Source organism: Pseudorca crassidens, chromosome 14 (assembly GCF_039906515.1).
Source record: "Pseudorca crassidens isolate mPseCra1 chromosome 14, mPseCra1.hap1, whole genome shotgun sequence".
NCBI lineage: Eukaryota > Metazoa > Chordata > Mammalia > Artiodactyla > Delphinidae > Pseudorca > Pseudorca crassidens.
In genome coordinates, this window is record NC_090309.1 from 37,961,394 (window position 1) to 37,979,886 (window position 18,493).

At 38.0% G+C, this 18,493-nt stretch overlaps 1 protein-coding gene across 1 annotated transcript in view; it reads left to right on the plus strand.

Annotated features, from left to right (window-relative positions):
* The window catches only part of WDPCP (WD repeat containing planar cell polarity effector), a 255,317-nt gene that overhangs the window by 119,757 nt on the left and 117,067 nt on the right, over positions 1-18,493 (plus strand). Inside the window, exons 9-10 of the mRNA XM_067703850.1 lie at positions 14,273-14,387; positions 16,646-16,779. Coding sequence (XP_067559951.1) covers positions 14,273-14,387; positions 16,646-16,779 — 249 coding nt within the window. The remainder of the gene's footprint in view (positions 1-14,272; positions 14,388-16,645; positions 16,780-18,493) is intronic.

An 18,493-nucleotide genomic window follows, 5' to 3' on the forward strand; every position in this document is an offset into this window, starting at 1 on the left:
GGTTGAGAGTCCGCCTGCCAATGCAGGGGACACGGGTTCGTGCCCCGGTCCAGGAAGATCCCACATGCTGCATAGCAGCTGGGCCCGTGAGCCATGGCGGCTGAGCCTGCGTCTCCGGAGCCTGTGCTCTGCAACGGGAGAGGCCCGCGTACCGCAAAAAAATAAAAAAAGAGGTTTTTGTTTCTTGTTTTAGATGCAAGGAATAACATCTATTCCTGTTGGTAAGCTAATGGGAGTAGTACAGTCGATGCAGAAAAGGGAAGAATTAATTGCTGGAGTAATGTTAATCAAAAGCCACTTAATAAAGGGAAAGGGGATGAAAAGTAGGTTTCTGGTACCTGTTGATGTCATGGAGCTGTCTTTTCAGCCGTGGACTGCTTAAGGCCATATTTCTTGTTCTGTGAGGAAGAACAAACTTCCATTCGGTTAAGTAATGACTTTTTTTTTTTAAGGTTTCTATTACATGCACCTGAATGCAGTTCTAAGTGACACAACATATTTAGAAATATGATGGTAGAACCAGGAGAAATTACCAAGAGTTGAAATGGTTACATTTGAAAGTGGGATGAGAGGCTGTGGTGGGATAAGACAGTAAACAGCTGCTTTAATTCCAAGTATTCTTTGACATTTTAACAATTTATATGTGTATTTCTTTAATTGAAATACTTTTTTTTTTTTTTTTTTTGTGGTATGCGGGCCTCTCACTGTTGTGGCCTCTCCCGTTGCGGAGCACAGGCTCTGGACGCGCAGGCTCAGCGGCCATGGCTCACAGGCCCAGCCGCTCTGCGGCATGTGGGATCTTCCCGGACCGGGGCACGAACCCGTGTCCCCTGCATCGGCAGGCGGACTCTCAACCACTGCGCCACCAGGGAAGCCCTGAAATACTTTTTAAACATGCCCAGAGTGCTTCTGAGAAGCAGATGTCAAGATAGTGCTAGAACAGCAAGTGATTTATGGGGAGATGTGAAAGATAAAGGGGAAGGAAGCAGGCAGGAGAGCCTTTTGACTGTGATGCTGGTCTGAGCCCTGAGCGATGAGGAGAAAGGACTGGGTATAAGGAGCCTCAGGCTGCAGCATGGTGCTCAGAAAATTTCAGCCACAGGAGAGTCCCTGAGTCAAAGTTGCTCATTAGAGGAGTCCCCCGTTGGACTAGTACCACACCATGCTCAGCCATTGGCTAGTAGCCACCTAGGGAATATTTGGTCTTGGTCAGTCAGCTGTGTTCCCAGCATTCGTTCCTCCTGAAGGAGCTCTGAGTGATGCATGCCCATGGCCATCACCCCCACAAAGGTTTATATTAAGAGTAAGAATGCGTATCTGTATGTTTGCATACACACAGTACTATACCTGAGTAATCTTAATGTTCAGCTAGCCAGTTTAATATCATGCCCTAATAATTACTCTTTTAGGGAAAAAAAATCATTCCTTTCCAGGAAAAATAGAAAATTTACATTGTATCTTGACTAATTCAATCCAAAGTTTGATGACCTATGATAATTCATCAGTACATTAACTATTTACTCTTAAATATACAGTAATATATGGACCCAGTTTTAGAACACGGTTATGACACAAAATTTTTATCTTCTTCATAATAATGTGTCTTTGTGTCATCAATCAGCATTTCCTTCCTGTTCTTTTCATAAATGGTCCTTTCTCTTTTATTAATTGTTTTCATTTAAAAACATTTCTTTGAAGAAACTCATAATTCCCTGCCTCTGCCCTTGGCATTTGGGTCTAATAATGTTTTGGAAGCTTCAAGGTATTTTGCCACAAAGGAAGCCAGTTCAGGACTATGAATTTCCTCCATATATCCAGTTACAGTTAATAGTAAATATGTTTAAAGCTAAATGAGTTCAAAATCTGAATAATCTAATGACTCTCATTGATTTTCTTGTGTATTTTACAAAATGGAAACAAACACATGCCAGACATGTATGTACTTTATAAAGGGAGAGTAAAGTTTTACATCGATAGCTAGCTAATGAGAAGACTTTTAGTGCATTATATTTTCGTCCTTGTACTTAATTTTTATATAAAAACTTAAAATATGACTTCAAACTTAGAACTTTGTATTAGATGCACAGTTTGGAATGTGCCAATTAGAAATGTACATATATACTTAGTATATATGGTTGGGTGTGAGAACCCAGCAACTTTACATTCATGATATTTGAGAATATTGTGTTATAGATATGCCAAAATAGCTGGTAGAGAAAACACATCAAGTGCTTTTGCCAAATTGTGATTTATACCCCTTATTTTAAAAAATAAAGTTAAAAAATAAAACTATTAGGTTAGCATTTATACTACTTAAGTGACTGAAATTAAAGGCAGCTGCAACTATGCTTCTTATAAAATAGTGTTGAATGTAAAATATTCACAGTGGCTTTCCACAGTGAAGTACCTATCATTTGGTAGTCCCCTTGGTCTAGGTAGAATCCTAGGTTGAATTGTGAGATCTCAGTTAACACTATGTGCCAAACATATAAATCTCTATCTGTATCCATCCTTCTGCCATAATAGAGGAATAATCTTTACTCCTGTTTAAAGCCAAGCATCCCACCTAGACCCACAGTTCTCAAACTGTGCACTGATACACCCTGGGAATTACAGTGAATTCACAGGAGTCCTGCAGGATATTTTAAAATTTCAAGAAAAACACAAGACTTCTGCTGGATTCTACACAAACAAGTAGCTCCAGGTAGAGCAGATTTTCAACATTAAAACACACTAAATTCCTTTGGGGGAGGTCATATCTCTATGAAGCTGGTTTTTTAGAGCTTGCTGTGATAAAAAAGCAAGTAAGTACCACACAAGAATTAACATAGAACACAATGAGGGTAAGGGTTTCCAGTCTGATTCCAAGGTTTGAGAAGTTGTGTAGTGCCCAACTTCTAATAGTGCACACATCCCATTAGTAAGTAATGTGGTTATTTAGGAATTAAATATATTTTTCTTTCAATCTCTGTGTCTTATGTTTTCAAATGGCTACCAAGTTGTTGGGATATAAATACTTAAATTGTTTGAATTCTGTTATTTCTTTTGGACTAGGGGAGCCATAAAAATTTCTGAGACACAGAGGGTGCCATGAACCGAGAAAGTTTGGGAGCCTCTGGCATAGACTTGGATCCCATTCCCTCAGAACCCCACATGATTGTCCCTTCTCTTACTGGTGGAAAGTGCAAACTGCTCCATTCTTCTTGGTATCAAATCTTGGCTTATTAGCCGTGTGACTTTGGGGAAGTTACTTCACCTGTTTGTGCCAGAGTGCACGTAACTATAAAATGAATATAAAAATACCTAACTCATAGGTTTATTATAAGAATTAAGTAAGTTAACATACTTAAAATGCTTAGAAAGAGTTTTTGCCACAGATGCCTGCTTTTTAAAAATAATCCTTTCTGTCAACTGGACCTTTCCAATAAACTTTAAAAAAATTTTTTAATGTTTATTTATTTATTTGGCTGTGTTGGGTCTTAGTTGCGGCACGTGGCGTCTAGTTCCCTGACCAGGGATCAAACCTGGGCCCCCTACATTGGGAGCGCAGTCTTAACCGCCAGACCGCCAGGGAAGTCCCAAACTTGAAACTTTTTAATTAAACAAATATTTTATTGTAAAAAACACATAAAATTTACCGTCTTAACACATCTTTAACTGTACGGTTTGGTAGTGTTAAGTATATTCACATTGTTGTGAAACATGTCCAGAACTTTTTCAGTTTGCAAAACTGAAACTCTACCCTTTAAATGACAACTCCGTTTACCCCTACCCCCAGCCCCTGGCAACCATCATTCTACTCTCTGCTTCTATGAGTTTGACTATTTTAGCTACCTCATGTAAGTGGAACCATGCAGTATTTGTCCTTCTGTGACTAGCTTATTTCACTTAGCATAATGTCCTCATGGTTCATCCATGTTGTAGCATGTGACAGAATTGTCTTCCTTTTTAACGCTGAATAATATTCCACCGGATGTATTTACCACATTATGTTTATCCATTCATCTGTTGATGAGCATGTGGATTGTTTCCTTCTCTTGGCTGTTGTGAATAGTGCTGCTGTGAACATGGGTGTACAAATAGCTCTCGAAGACCCTGCTTTCATTTCTTTTGCTTATATACCCACAAATGGGATTGCTGAATTAGATGATAGTTTTATTTTTAATTTTTTGAGGAACCTCCTGTTTTTCATAGCTGAACCATTTTACAGCCCCTCCAACAGTACAGAAGGGTTCCAGTTTCTCCACATCTTCACCAACACTTGTTATTTTTTATTTTATTTTATTTTATTTTTTTGCGGTATGCGGGCCTCTCACTGTTGTGGCCTCTCCCGTTGTGGAGCGCAGGCTCCGGACGCACCGGCTCAGCGGCCATGGCTCACAGGCCCAGCCGCTCCACGGCACGTGGGATCTTCCTGGACCGGGGCACGAAGCTGTGTTCCCTGCATCAGCAGGCGGACTCTCAACCACTGCGCCACCAGAGAAGCCCTGTGTTCTTTTTTTTTTGATAGTTGCTATTTTGTGGGTGTGAGGTGATATCTCATTGTGGTTTTGGTATGCATTTTTCTAAAGATTAGTGATGTTGAGCATCTTTTCATATGCTTGTTGGCCATTTGTATATCATCTTTGGAGAAATGTCCATTCAAGTCCTTTGCCCATTTGTTAATTGGGTTTTTTGATTTTTTTGTTGTTGTTGAGTTATAGGAGTTTAAAAAAGTATATTTTGGATATTAATCTCTTGTCAGATACATGATTTGCAAATACTTTCTCCCACTCTGTAGGTTGCCTTTTCACTCTGTTAATTGTGTCCTCTGATGCACAAAAGTTTTATGTAGTCACATTTGTCTATTTTTGCTTTTAGTGTCATATCTAAGAAATCATTTTCAAATCCAACGTTATGAAGCTTTTCCCCTATGGTTTCTTCAAGGAGTTTTATGGTTTTGGGTCTGAGTCCAGGTCTTTAATCCATTTTGAGTTAATTTTTGTGTATGGTGTAAGGTAAGGGTCCATCTTCACTGTTTGCATGTGGATATCCAGTTTTCCCAGCACCATTTGTTGAAGAGACTGTTCTTTCCCTATTGAGTGATCTTGGCTCTTGTTGAAGATCATTTGAAGATCATATTTGTGAGGGTATATTTCTGGGCTCTCTATTCTGTTCCATTGGCTTGTAGATCTGTCTTTTGATAGTACCGCACTATTTTGATTATTGTGGCTTTATAATATGTCTTGAAATCAGGAAGTGTGAGAACTTTCTTCTTTTTCAAAATTGTTTTGGCTATTTGGAATTCCTTGAGATTTCTGGTCAACTTAAATAGGCTCTACTCTTTTCTACTCAATCAAATAAACACAATTAGTATTCATCTCAGGTACCACCATATCTTATCCCTTTCCTTCAGAATCAAATTTCTCAAAAGAATTTCTGTTTGGGGTCTCCATTTCTCTGTTGCTCACTCAGCATTTAACCAACTTCAGCTATACTTTTCTCCTGATTACACTGAAAACCTTTTACACTGAGATTACAAAAAACCCTCTGTATTACTAAATCCAATAGACTTTTTTTTTTAAAGCATCATCTAAAATACACAGGAGGATTCAACAGTACCGACCACTCCAGTGTTCTTAAAATACTTTTTTCTGTTAGTTCTCGATGACACTTTGCTCTTCTAATATTCTTCCTGCCTCTCCAGCATTCTTCTCTGTGTCCTTTTCAGGCCTATGCTTCTTTCCCCTGTCCTTGAATGTTAGGGTTCCTCAAGGCCTAATTCTAAGCCCTCTCCTCTTTACTCTGAACTCCTGGGTTATCAAATATATATTCATAGCTTCAGTGCCCCCCACCTGATGGATGAATTACTCAAGGGACTAAATTATAGATAAGAAGGCTGATTGGTGAACCGAGAATTAGAACAAAAGCAAGGAGATGTTCTTACAGGATATTTCTATCAGGCTATGGTTAGGGCTCTGACTTGCCCTTGGGCTTTTTCTTTCTTGACAACTGGCATTAGTTATCAGAGTCATATCCCTGAACAGAGTTACAGACATTTGGTACAGGCTTCCTCCAGGCTCTGATCTGAACTGTGCACTGCTCGCCACTCCATTTAAAATATTTGACCTGGTCCTCATTTGTTACCTTTTCTTTAAGAGAAAAGTGTTGATTAGATTTTGAGAAGCTTCCAAATCATCTGCTTGTTGGAACATGGACAACACCTTTGCCTCCACAGCAACTCATTTACAGGTGATTTGTTCAGGTGAGCCTCAATGGAACTGGCTGACATATACAGTTGCAACAACCACAGTGTCACCAGACATTGCCAGATGTCCCCTGCTGGCCAAAATCATCCCCACACTTGAGAACCACTGGTTTAGAGGGAAGCTGATTTAGGTTGAAGAAGAAGCTGGAGAGAAGAAAACCAGATGGGCTACTGCATGGAAATCAACTGAGTGAGAGTTAAAGGATATTAGTTTCTAGGCGGGCCGGTTGTGGGGGGACATAGGATTTGTCCTATGCCTTGGTCTCTACTTCTCCACTAATTATGAGACCTTTGGTTAGTTACTTTACCCTTCTGATTGTGAATTAGTATGAGGATTAACCTTGTTACTATTATTTTTTAACTTACGTACTTACTATGTACCAGAGTTGTACTGGCATTTCATATGAATTATAGAGATGGTGTGTATTAAAGTCCTCTGTAAATTATAAGATTTTGTACAAAAGTAATGTGCTGTCCTGTTCACTTCTTACCACTGTTTTTATCCTTTAAATCCTTAAAACTACTGGCAAATACAAGATTTACCTTTGTACCATGTTCTTTCGTGCATTTCATAAAATATTGTATTTTCTAAGAACAATCGCTTATTTTATGTAATTATTATATATATACACATATATATAAAAGAGCTGGATTTAAAATTACATTAGGAATTAAACTGTAGCATCACTCATTTTATAATGAGAATAAGTGAGAAAATGAGATTTTGTAATTTGAAATAGATTTAGCAGGCAAATTTCCAGGAATGTATCTGTTCCATATGTTGAATAACATCACAGAAATCTTTGGGAAACCCCATTGTTAGCACTTCTCTATCTAGAAAAAAATACCTGTTTGTTTCTTGTTCTTTTGTTTCTTTTCCTTAGTCAATTCCCTATAGTGAGTCAATTAAATGTTTTTTTCTTATTCTTGTCTTAACTACATTCACTTTTGTCTCTCTACTTTAATGGATTAGTCAGGCATGATTTCCCTCTATACCCAGTAATGTTTGCTGAGGGCTTCCCTGGTGGCACCGTGGTTGAGAGTCCACCTGCTGATGCAGGGGACACGGGTTCGTGCCCCGGTCCAGGAAGATCCCATATGCAGCGGAGCAGCTGGGCCCGTAAGCCATGGCCGCTGGGCCTGCGTGTCCAGAGCCTATGCTCCGCAACGGGAGAGGCCACAACAGTGAGAGGCCCGCGTACCGCGAAAAAAAAAAAATGTTTGCTGAATGAAGGAATAAATTACAGAAAACATGTTATCTCTCTTCCAGCAGGTTATCTGTTAAAATGATCAGTGACCCTACCTTTCATTATAGATTTCCTCAATGTAAAATTGTTTGTCTGTCTATAGTTATGAGTTTCTCCAGAATTTATCCCATGGATTGGATTGTGGGGCAGGGTTGAGGGAGGTATTGGGTCTCATCCTGATGCAAATTCACTGGGCCTCCAGAGGAATGGTTTATAATATTGATACTTTAAATATTTGCTTCAACCCTAGAATTCACTCCAGGGGTCATAATACTTTGTTGCCTCTCTGGATTGTAGTGTTTAGCACCTGCTGTCTCCCATGTCTCCTGATGATTTCATGGGATCAGTCTTGGCTGCCTGATGGATTGAACGTATCACCCAATGTTGATTTCTAGTACTGATCCTGCATGCCTTTACTTTTCACTTCTCCCCAGATGTCATAATAATCACATGATCTGGGGGGGAGTTTCCTTAGCCAGTGAGAATACTGAATTCAATTAAATTGCTGCGATCACCATTATAAAATAGCTCATTCACAGTTATTTACTGCACCAGTTCTTCAATACATGAGACCATGATGTATCGGTCAATACATGATGTATGATATAATATTTCTCTTCTTTATGGCTACTAAACTGCCTCTTCTAGGAAGCAGTCATCTGTCTTAACCAATATCTCCACTTCTCTGAGATGAGATTTTCGGCCGTATTCTACGCATGTTCTACCAATACATGCCTGCATCATTCACCATTGTATCCCCATCTGTGTACTTGGCATATATAGGAGGCACTCGCATATTTTTGATCTACTGAGTGAATGAAACTCGGATTCTTGTGGTTGCTTAAGTTTTGTTTTGCTTAATGATGTCATCTGGTAAAATTTTCTCTTTCTTTTCCCAGTTCCATTTCACTTCTAATCAAGTACTCAACATAAGGTTAAGAGAAACCAATTTGAAGAACCATCTGAATATCATGGGAATCATTTCTTAGTTTCTTAAAGAGAAAGCACACCTCTCTGGTATGAGCTTATTGAAGAAAATGAGAAGGAAAAAATTATAAAAGCAATAGGAAGAAACATGGTCAGAGCAGAACTAGCAAGGAAGATACTTCCTGTCTGACAGGGTATCGGAGAAAAGGAAAAGTTTCAGTTCCTATTTTGCCTTAGTCATCTTCTGCACAAGGAACGACATTAAAATTGGAACAATGTTGGGAAATCCCATGGGCCCTCTCATTTATTCATCCTGTGGATCTCTTCTCAAACTCAAATGTGCTCTGGAGGTGTCTCCCTTTGCTTCTTTGTCTGCTCTTTCTCATTTTCTGAGCTGTTGAATTCTCCAGTTCCTTGTAGTGGAGTAGGACAGTATCTTGGTGCCCTTTTTCCTTCTTGTCCTGCCAAATCTTACATAGGCTTTTTCCATTTTGGAGAGCTTAAGAACTAACCTTTTGGGGATACAGGTGGAGATACTTTACTGTCTGGGCTAGAATATTCTTTTCCTGAGATTCAGACTACTTTTTTTCCCCTAATTCTGGTTATCTCCATTACTATATTCAGGAATATCTTTGGCACCAGTGTACTTGGAAACCTTATGCTTCCCCACAGGTTGTTTTATAAAAATGCATTAATTAATTTATTAATTTGTTTATACCTTCTTATTCCAAAATCTGGTGTTAGGGATACTGCTAGGACACAAGACATTTGGAAATCTGAAATGATGGACATACCTTGATCCTAATGAGTACCCAAACTAGGTGTCAGTAGAGGACTAACCTGATCTTTTAACACCTCTAAAGATTGGAATGTCCCAGAGCTCAGACCTTGGACCTCTTTCTCTCTTTCCACTTTTTTCTTCTTAAGCAACAGAAATTTATTTTCTCACAGTTGTAGAAGCTAGACGTCTAAGACCAAGGTGCTGTGAGGGTTGGTTTCTGATGAGGCCTCTCTGCCTTACTTGTAAACAGCCATCTTCTTACTTCATTGTCATATGGCCTTTTCTCTGTGTGTGCACATGCAAAGAGAGCCCTCTGGTGTCTCTTGCTCTTATAAGGACACCAGTCAAATTAGATTAGGGCCCCACCCTTATGATCTCTCCACTCACTTTTTAAGGAGAGCTTATTCAGTTCCATGACTTTAAACACTACCTTTACATTGTTGATGACTCCCAAATATAATCTCCAGCCACCACTTCACCCAGAACTTCAGACTACTTGATGTCTCTACTTATATGTCCATAGACACCTTAAACTTAACATGTCCACACCAAACCCTCGATTCCCCCAAGCTAAATTTACTTCTCCTCAAGTGTTCCCTATCTCAGTAAACGTAGTTGCTCAGCCCAAAAACCTTTGAGTTTTTCTCTTGTATGCCACACCCAATTCTTCAGCAAGTCCCCTTTAAAATATATCTCAAATCTATCGACATACTGTTTCCTCTAGCATTGCCATTCTAGTTCAAGCCATCATCTTCTCTCACCTGGACCACTGCAATAGCTTCCTAATGGTCTCCTTGCTTTTACTCTTGCCCTGATCCCTCTTTATTTATTTATATATATGTATATATATTTTTAATTAATTAATTTATTTATTTATTTTTGGCTGTGTTGGGTCTTCGTTTCTGTGCAAGGGCTTTCTCCAGTTGCGGCGAGCGGGGGCCACTCACTATCACGGCCTCTTGTTGCGGAGCACAGGCTCCAGACGCACAGGCTCAGTAGTTGTGGCTCATGGGCCCAGCCGCTCCGCAGCATGTGGGATCCTCCCAGACCAGGGCTCGAACCCGTGTCCCCTGCATCGGCCGGCAGACTCTCAACCACTGCGCCACCGGGGAAGCCCTGCCCTGATCCCTCTTTAAAACATAAATTATAATTCTCTGCTTTTTAAAACCCTATGGCTTCTCATCAGAAACGTCCAGTGTAACCTGGCCCCTGACTACCTTGCTAATTTCATCCTCTGAATATCCCTCTCACTCACTCCCCACAAGCCACACTGGCCTACCTTTCCTCAGTTGTCCCAGGCACATTCTAACCTCAGAGTTTTTGCATTTGCTGTTCTCTGCCTCAAACTCGCTTTCTCCAAATAATCATATCACCTGTTCTTTCACTTCATTTGGATCTGTACTCAAATGTCATCTCCTCAGGGAGGCGTTTTTACTTCTCTTTATTGGTCATTTACTTAAAACAGCATCCTCCTAAAGCCTCCATCCGTATTGTGCTTTATTTTTCTCTGTAGTTCTTATTGTTTTCTGACATTATTTTAAAACTATTTTTTGTTCTCTGTGTCCACACTCAAATGCAAGCTTCCTGAAGGGAGGTAGGGCAAGGACATTGTCTGTTTTGTTCAGTGCTGTATATTCAGTGCCTAGAACAGGGCCTGGGTCATACAAAATACTAAATATTCATTTGTGGAATGAATGAGTGAATGCATTAGTGGCTGCACCCATCCTTTGAGAAAGATTCTGAAGGAATGCCCAAGCTCAGTGGGCAGGATCCACAGTCCCCAAATCACTGCCCCTATCTCCATGTGTATATCATTTATCTACTGATGTATGTATGCTTTCCTGCTATGCCTTGACACTTCCCCTTCAAATCCTTTCCAGCTTAAGTTCCCTCTTTTACGTACTATCACAGTTGCACTTTCCATCTCCATCCGACAAAAGTGGTCTTTTAGAATTAATTTTATAACATAACAAGTGCTCATACATAGAAAAAGCAATTTCTATTAGGAGATGAGGGTTAGTTCATGATGATTGTGGTGAGAGCACAAAATAAGGAACAACAAATTTGGGACTTGGACAAATTAAATTCCAAAGTTCTGAAGGAACTTGCACATATCTTGGAGACAGTATCCTTGTTAAATCAGAGCAAATAGGAAAAGTGATAAAAAATTGTAGTGGTTATAACTCACCTGGAGTCTAGTGTTCCATATCTAACATCGAGCCCAGTCTGGGCACAAGATTTTAAAAAAGACAGAGGAATGTGTTCAGAGATGGTAAATGGTATAGTGAAAACATGTGAGTAATGTTTGAATAATAATAACAATAATTATAATTACAGACATTTACTATGTGCCAGACATTACTCTAAATACTGTTTGTAAATAGTAGTTTAATCCTCATCCTATGAAGTAGATATTATTATATCTCGTCTCAGAGGAGGAAATGAAGTTACAGAAGTTAAGTAACTCCCTCAAGGTCACACAGCTAGTAAGAGGTAGAGCCAGTGCTGATTTCATTTTGATTTGAGTCCATGTTCTTAACCACTATGTTATTATCTTTTAATATTTAAAAAGAGCACTATTGAAGAGAAACTGGGGCTACTGTAGAAGTTCTTAGAAGGTGGTGTTAGCCTTCACCTCAAGCTCAAGCATCGCCACCTCTTCTTAGTCCCCCCAGTCTACCCAGTATGTATTCTTATGATAGGACCAGTAACGCTTTATTACACTTACTTGCTTATATCCCTACCTCTCTCTACTAACCTATATTTAACCTATTTTAAGGGTTATATTTGATTCACTTTTGAGCCACTAAATTTAGTTTAGTGTTTGGCATATAATCAACATTCAGTTTCTGTTGAATGAAAAAAATGAAGGAATGATCTTTAAATTGATTAGAACTTTCCAGTGGTAGAACAGCTTTCCTGTAAGGTAATAAGCTTCTGGTCACTGGCAGTTTTCAAGCATGGGCTGGATGCTTGAAGGATGCTTGTAGGGATGCTGCAGAGGAACTTCCATGTCATGTGGGAGTGGAAGATTAGACCAGGTTTCCTTCTAACTATGAATTATTTGATCCTGTGATCCTATTATGATTCTTTCTCTAAACATTTAGTTAGCACCTCCTGTGTGCCTGGCATTGTTTTAGGCACTGAAGATACAAAGGTAAAAGTGGCCTAGCTAGTATCCATAAGGAGCTAGTAATCAGTGGATAATGAAGAAAAGAGATGCTTAAGAGTATAGGTATAAAGTTTTAGTAGATAAAAATAAATAGAAAAGGGCAGGTATTTGAGGTGCTTTGAATAAATGAGGAAGGGAGAAAAAAGCTATTATAAAGGGGAGAACTAGATATGAAAGATGACCCTAAGATTCCCTGTCTGAGAAGGGAGAATGTAGGGAGTAAAGACCACATTATATTATTATATAATATATTGTTATATAATATAATATGTTATATTGTTATGGGGGAATTCCCTAAAAGGGAACTATCAGTGTTTGTCATCAAGGTATATGGCAGGGCTGGATGTAATTCATAATTCAGTAGAGATTAATTAATTTGTGAAGTATTTTGAAATTCTTGGAACAAATGTGCCTTCTCTTATTAGTCTCGCAGACCAATAAAGTTGATTAAATTCTCCTTTCCCCTGCCCTCCGCCCCACTTTGGGGGCATTAACGTGAAATGGGCAATTCATTAAGTCATGTGGGACCCTTCAGTTTCTTTTCTGATTCATGTGCCTGGAATCTGTTAGACCGTAGGGGGGTAATGGTCTTTTTTTTTATGAACCTGGTCCCTGATGCTGCTCATCTCTCACACATGTCACAGTATGTCTTGTCACAGAATCATCCTCTCTAGCTGGGACATGATGCTTAGGTAGGTGGGGAAGTCCCCTGTTTTGTTTAAAATCATAGTTGTCTTTAGGTTTGGCTGGCATGTTCATGATTAGTTTACTGACAATTGGTTTTTTTCTTTCTATACCATATGCTATTCCATGATTCATCTGCTTTGAGTCTGCTGCCGTGAAGGTGAAACAATTTCTTCCAATGTTGATATTTCATAATCTCATAGATAACAAGCATACACATATGCATAGTCCTTTCAGAAGTTTTAAACATTTGGAGATGAATGAATTATGCTGCCACAAATGGAAAGGAGCGGTATAAAACCATAATGGTGATATCCAGACATCTTTTGTTGGGTGGTTGGGTGAACGCTAATATTAATAAAGCCTGCCTACTTTACTGTATATCTCCTTGAGAAGCTATTTCTGGTATGTGGTATTTATTTATGAATTTTTTAACATTTTACTTTAATTGCCTTGATTTACATGTATTTTAATATTTTAGACAAGATCTTTATTTGTAGAAGTGCGGTTTAAATTCCAAATAAATTGTAGGGCTTCCCTGGTGGCGCAGTGGTTGGGAGTCCACCTGCCAGTGCAGGGGACGTGGGTTCATGCCTCGGTCCGGGAGGATCCCACGTGCCGCGGAGCGGCTGGGCGCATGAGCCATGGCCGCTGGGCCTGTGCGTCCGGAGCCTGTGCTCCTCAACGGGAGAGGCCACAGCTGTGAGGGGCCCACGTACCGCAAAAAAAAAAAAAAAAAAAAAAATGGTAATACTTGCTGTTAATATTGTAATGATGGCATCTTTTCTCTATTTAATGTGTAGCATTGATTATTCAAAGCTTAAGAAATCTTTTAATTTCTGATATAAATAGTAATCTTTGAAAACATTTCAGTTGAAGACGCATCACATTTCTGAATGCAGTGCAAAGTAGTTTTTTCCACACGGTTATTTTGTAAGTATTTAGAAGATTACACTTCTAATAAACATGGACTAAATTCAGTTTCTGCATATAGCACTAATCAGTGCCCTTATTGTGTTGCATCATTTAACCACCTGTATCTTTTTACTCAGAATGTCAGTGATTGTTTTTTGAAGAAGAAAAGCTCTTTATAATTCCATGGTGTAGATGCACATGTAAATATCTGTATAAGTTGTGCATTTGGAGAGAGATTTTTAAAAGATTCTAATTCTCAGTATATCTCCCTCCCCCTCTCCCCCTTTCCCTGGTTTTAGCTTCTCTTTGGTTCAGGTGTGCTGGTGTCCTTAAGCCTTTCCGGGCCGCAGCTGGAGAAAGTGGTGATTGACAGAAGCCTGGTGGGGAAGCTCATCTCAGACACCATCAGTGATGGTAATTACCCCCGTGTGCAAATCAATTGCCTGCATTAACAGTGGGGCAGGAGAAATAGTGTGTCAACAGGTAGACTAATTATTACCACTGGGGACTTGAAAACACAAGTAATTGCTTGTAATAGCATAGTTACAACCCCTGGGACCCATACAAGTTGTGACTAATATTTAATATCAAAGTTTTTGTCAAGTGTTAGGCTCATATCCTTGAGTATTTTTCACTCTTTGCTTAAAAAAATGTGAATGTATTTTCAAAAGAGGTGTTTATTTTTTTTTGGTGTATTGACATTTCAGATATTTTTCATTTTCACATGAATTTTGAATAATAAATAACCCAAATTTGTCAACACAGCCACCAGTAAAAAAAACAAAAGCAAAAACAAAACCTGTGTTTTGGCTGTTAGGAAGATTCTCTGTTACCAGTCTGTGAATACTAACTTTTGAGAGAGTTGGGCAGTATTTATAAATATCAAAAGTCAGTGCCAAATATACTAGATAAATCTGAATCCCATTAAGTGATACCGCAATCGGTACATAATTGCTACGAAGCACATAAAAAAAGACTTTAAGCCAGTAATTGAAAAAGTAGGGTACTGACATTTATTAATTCCTAAAAGGCTCTATGCTGTGCTAACCTACGTATATCATTTAATTTAAAAAACTATTCCTTATAAGGTATAGTTATTTCCATTTTATGGGTAAGGAAATTGAAGCTGAAATACTAAGGAACATGACCACTAATGAGATACTAAGGACTAGCCCAAAAATGACTAGGTTGAGATTTGAACCCAGGTTCTGGCTGCAAAGCCCATTTTCTTTGCACTACGGTGTGCTGACTCCTGAAGTTTTAAGATTATGTTCTTTAATTCAAGGTAAAAAAAATGGTCTAAGAAACAGATTGCATTATCATTAGAGATTGAAAATTGTCAGTATCTTTAATTGAATAATCAAAGGAAAGTGTGATCTAATGGAAAGGACAGAGGTTAGATTACAGAAACCTTCCTTCTGTTGTGTGTGCTCACTAGCTATCTCTGAATAAATATCTCTGAATAAATCCTGCAGAGAAAAGCACTCTGCAGGTTGGCTATCATTAGCCATATTCCTGATAATGAAAGCTGGTATTAAGGTTATAAGTGTGCCATTTCCTTTTCCTTATAGGATCATGGTGCTAAGCAAGCTTCCCTATGGAAGAGGTTCCATTTTCATATGTCTAATAATTGACCCCTTCATTGACACTGCAAAGAAAATAGTGGCTGTGATGATTTTGTCATATTGATTCTCCTCCATAAGAATTAAAAGGAGACTTCCAACACTATTCATGTCACTGAGATATCTTTTTTCACTTGTTTCTTTTATTTATACCACAAATGATACACTCTCATGAGACCATGATAACAATGTGATTTCTTGGCAGTTCTCCAGATTCTCCTGTAATTGTGTAGATATACTGTTGGTTACTGCTTGCACAGTCAGGGTATGGAAGTAAAGAAAAATATATAAAACATTCAATAATTTCTTTATGCTGGGAACAATATAAAGCATTTCTCAAATTCCTACTATATGTTTTTATCAACAATTTTTATAACATTAACGGCCCTTTATGTAACCTATGAATATTAATTATCTACCTGTGTGCTCTAAAAATAAAGCTGTAGAAATATTTTTGCTACTCTTCATTATCAAATATTATTTTATATAATGTGTGTATTGGATATAATATGCTTTATTTCATTCAACTAGTATACCCTCAGAAAGAAGATTCATTGATGAAAAATTTTTTTAAAAATTGGTGGAGAACACGGATCTGTATCCCCTAATAGATCCAATTTATTCTCAGATGGTTTATATCATATAAACACAGGATTAAAGGCTAAGCACAAATAAAAGTGAACGTTTTTATCTTTACATTCAGATGTGAAACGGTCTTTATTTTATGCTTTTCTTAGCCCTATTCCAAATACATCTTATTTGGAGGTTGTCCCCAAACATCAGTGTATATTGAAATGGTCTTAGGAAAAAAGAAAAAGTATCAAATCCATGCATGATTAGATTGATGATTGTTGTTTATTCCCAGTATCTTTATTATCTTTGTAAAATGTCATAATGGTATTTAGGAGACTTTAGTTATTTCAATTAATATTCATTTATCTTCTGAAAATAGTTTTTTGTAACATTTCAGTGGAAGAAACTGTTAATTCTTTATTATTTTATTCCAACTTAGTATTTGCTAGTATTATCAAATCTTTTTTTTTTTTTAAGCTCTTCTCACAGACAGCTTTATCATCTTATCATTTTTGGCACAAAACAAACTATGTTTTATTCAGTTTACCAAGAAGATGGGTTCTCCTGATATAAACAAAAGACTGGAAAAACTCTCAGCCTTGGATTATAAGGTAGAGATTTCATTTTATATAGTCATATTGTTAATTATTAAGGTATGCTAGAGTATCACATGAGTTGATGTTATGCTTGTTTTTATTGAATGATTCTGGATTTCAGAAAAACCAGAGTTATTATAAGATTAAGCTTGATCAACTAGAAACAGTGGCCATCCAGAGTTTTCTTTTTCACTCTCATTATGGGGGTCTAACAGTGGCATGCTTGGAGTAATTTATATAGTACTTACGGAAGTCAGAGACAGATAATAGAGGCAAGTTATACATTCGAAAATGGTTTTCTTGCTAGTGGTAGTATATACACCATTCTCATTTTCCCCTAAGACCCGGTATCATCCTTCTAGGCAAGGGTAGCTTCTCTGGCTTCCATTTCACAAGAAAAGAAAGAAAGAAGAAGGCACTTTCAAAGGTTAATAGAAATGTGTAATAAACGAAGAGTGGGAAGACTCCCCCGCCCCCCACACCCAACTCTAACTGTGGAGAAAAATGCAAAAAGAAATATCCTTCCTGTGTTAGTATCTCTCCCTTCAGTAACTCCAGGTAATTTGTTTCCTTGTATCAGGGACCTTGCATCTGTTAAGGCAGGATTTTTATTTTAAATGATGTATTTAATTTAAGTTTTGCCACATTACATTTTAACTGCTTGGAAGGCATACTCTCTGGTAGGATGAGTATCTAATACATTTTCCAGGCTGTTTCAGTTCAAGGCCTCTTTTCAGCAAGGACTTGTGTTTGCAAGATTGATCCAGCCTCTGTGACGTGGATTTGAGACAGTTCACTGGGAACGGGGCTGATATACAGCTTCCTTAAACAAGATGCACACTTACACCATACCTAGAGTGTCTGTAACAAGGGCAAAGATTCTTAAAAGTCAACTTTGTGTGTGTGTTTGAAAAGTAGTATTGAACCTAACCTTTTACCCTTTTGCATTATTTCTTATTGTGACTGAGGTGGTGGTGGTATGGGAGGATTTAATTTTATTTAGTGGAAAAATCTACTCTTACAAAAAAGATTTTTAACATGGGATAAAATACATTAAATAAGTGTTTCACTGTGGTAATAAACTAAAATTTGGTTTTGTCTGCCAACTTTGTGGAGCTTCTATAACACTTTGTATAATATTGATTCTTTTAAACTGAAAATCAGTGGTATTCATATATTTTGTTTAGTAAAAAAAATTGGTTTAGCATTCTTAATGGGGTATTATTTTCCAGAATGGCTAACTGTAGATTTACTTAAAATGTTGTTTATTTACTAATACTGGTCTTTAAAATGCACCAGTATGCATTAGCTCAAGCATTAGCTCAAGTAACTGTTTTTAATGCATTTATATAAAATTTTGTATGACTAGTTTCTCCATCTTAGGTGTGGTGGATAATTTGGCAAAGTCTTCTCAGCTGAATGATATTAGCTCCCCGTTAATGAGAGCAGAGAGAAACTGTCAGGATGTCATCTTTTCTGATGAAAAGATGTGAAAAATAGACCGAGTATATGGGCCCTATACCTTGAATAAGGGAGTTACTTATTTGTTTATTCATTCTGCCTTTAGCTTTGAGAAATTAAGCACTCCATGAGCACTCCATGTCATTTCTTTACATTAGAGAAGTAGCCTGCTTCCCTTTGGAAAACCCATGGATTTCATTTTCTGGTTCAGTATTTTAAATATAGGTATTTAAATACTTAGTAAAAACTGCCATTTGTCCATTGGAAG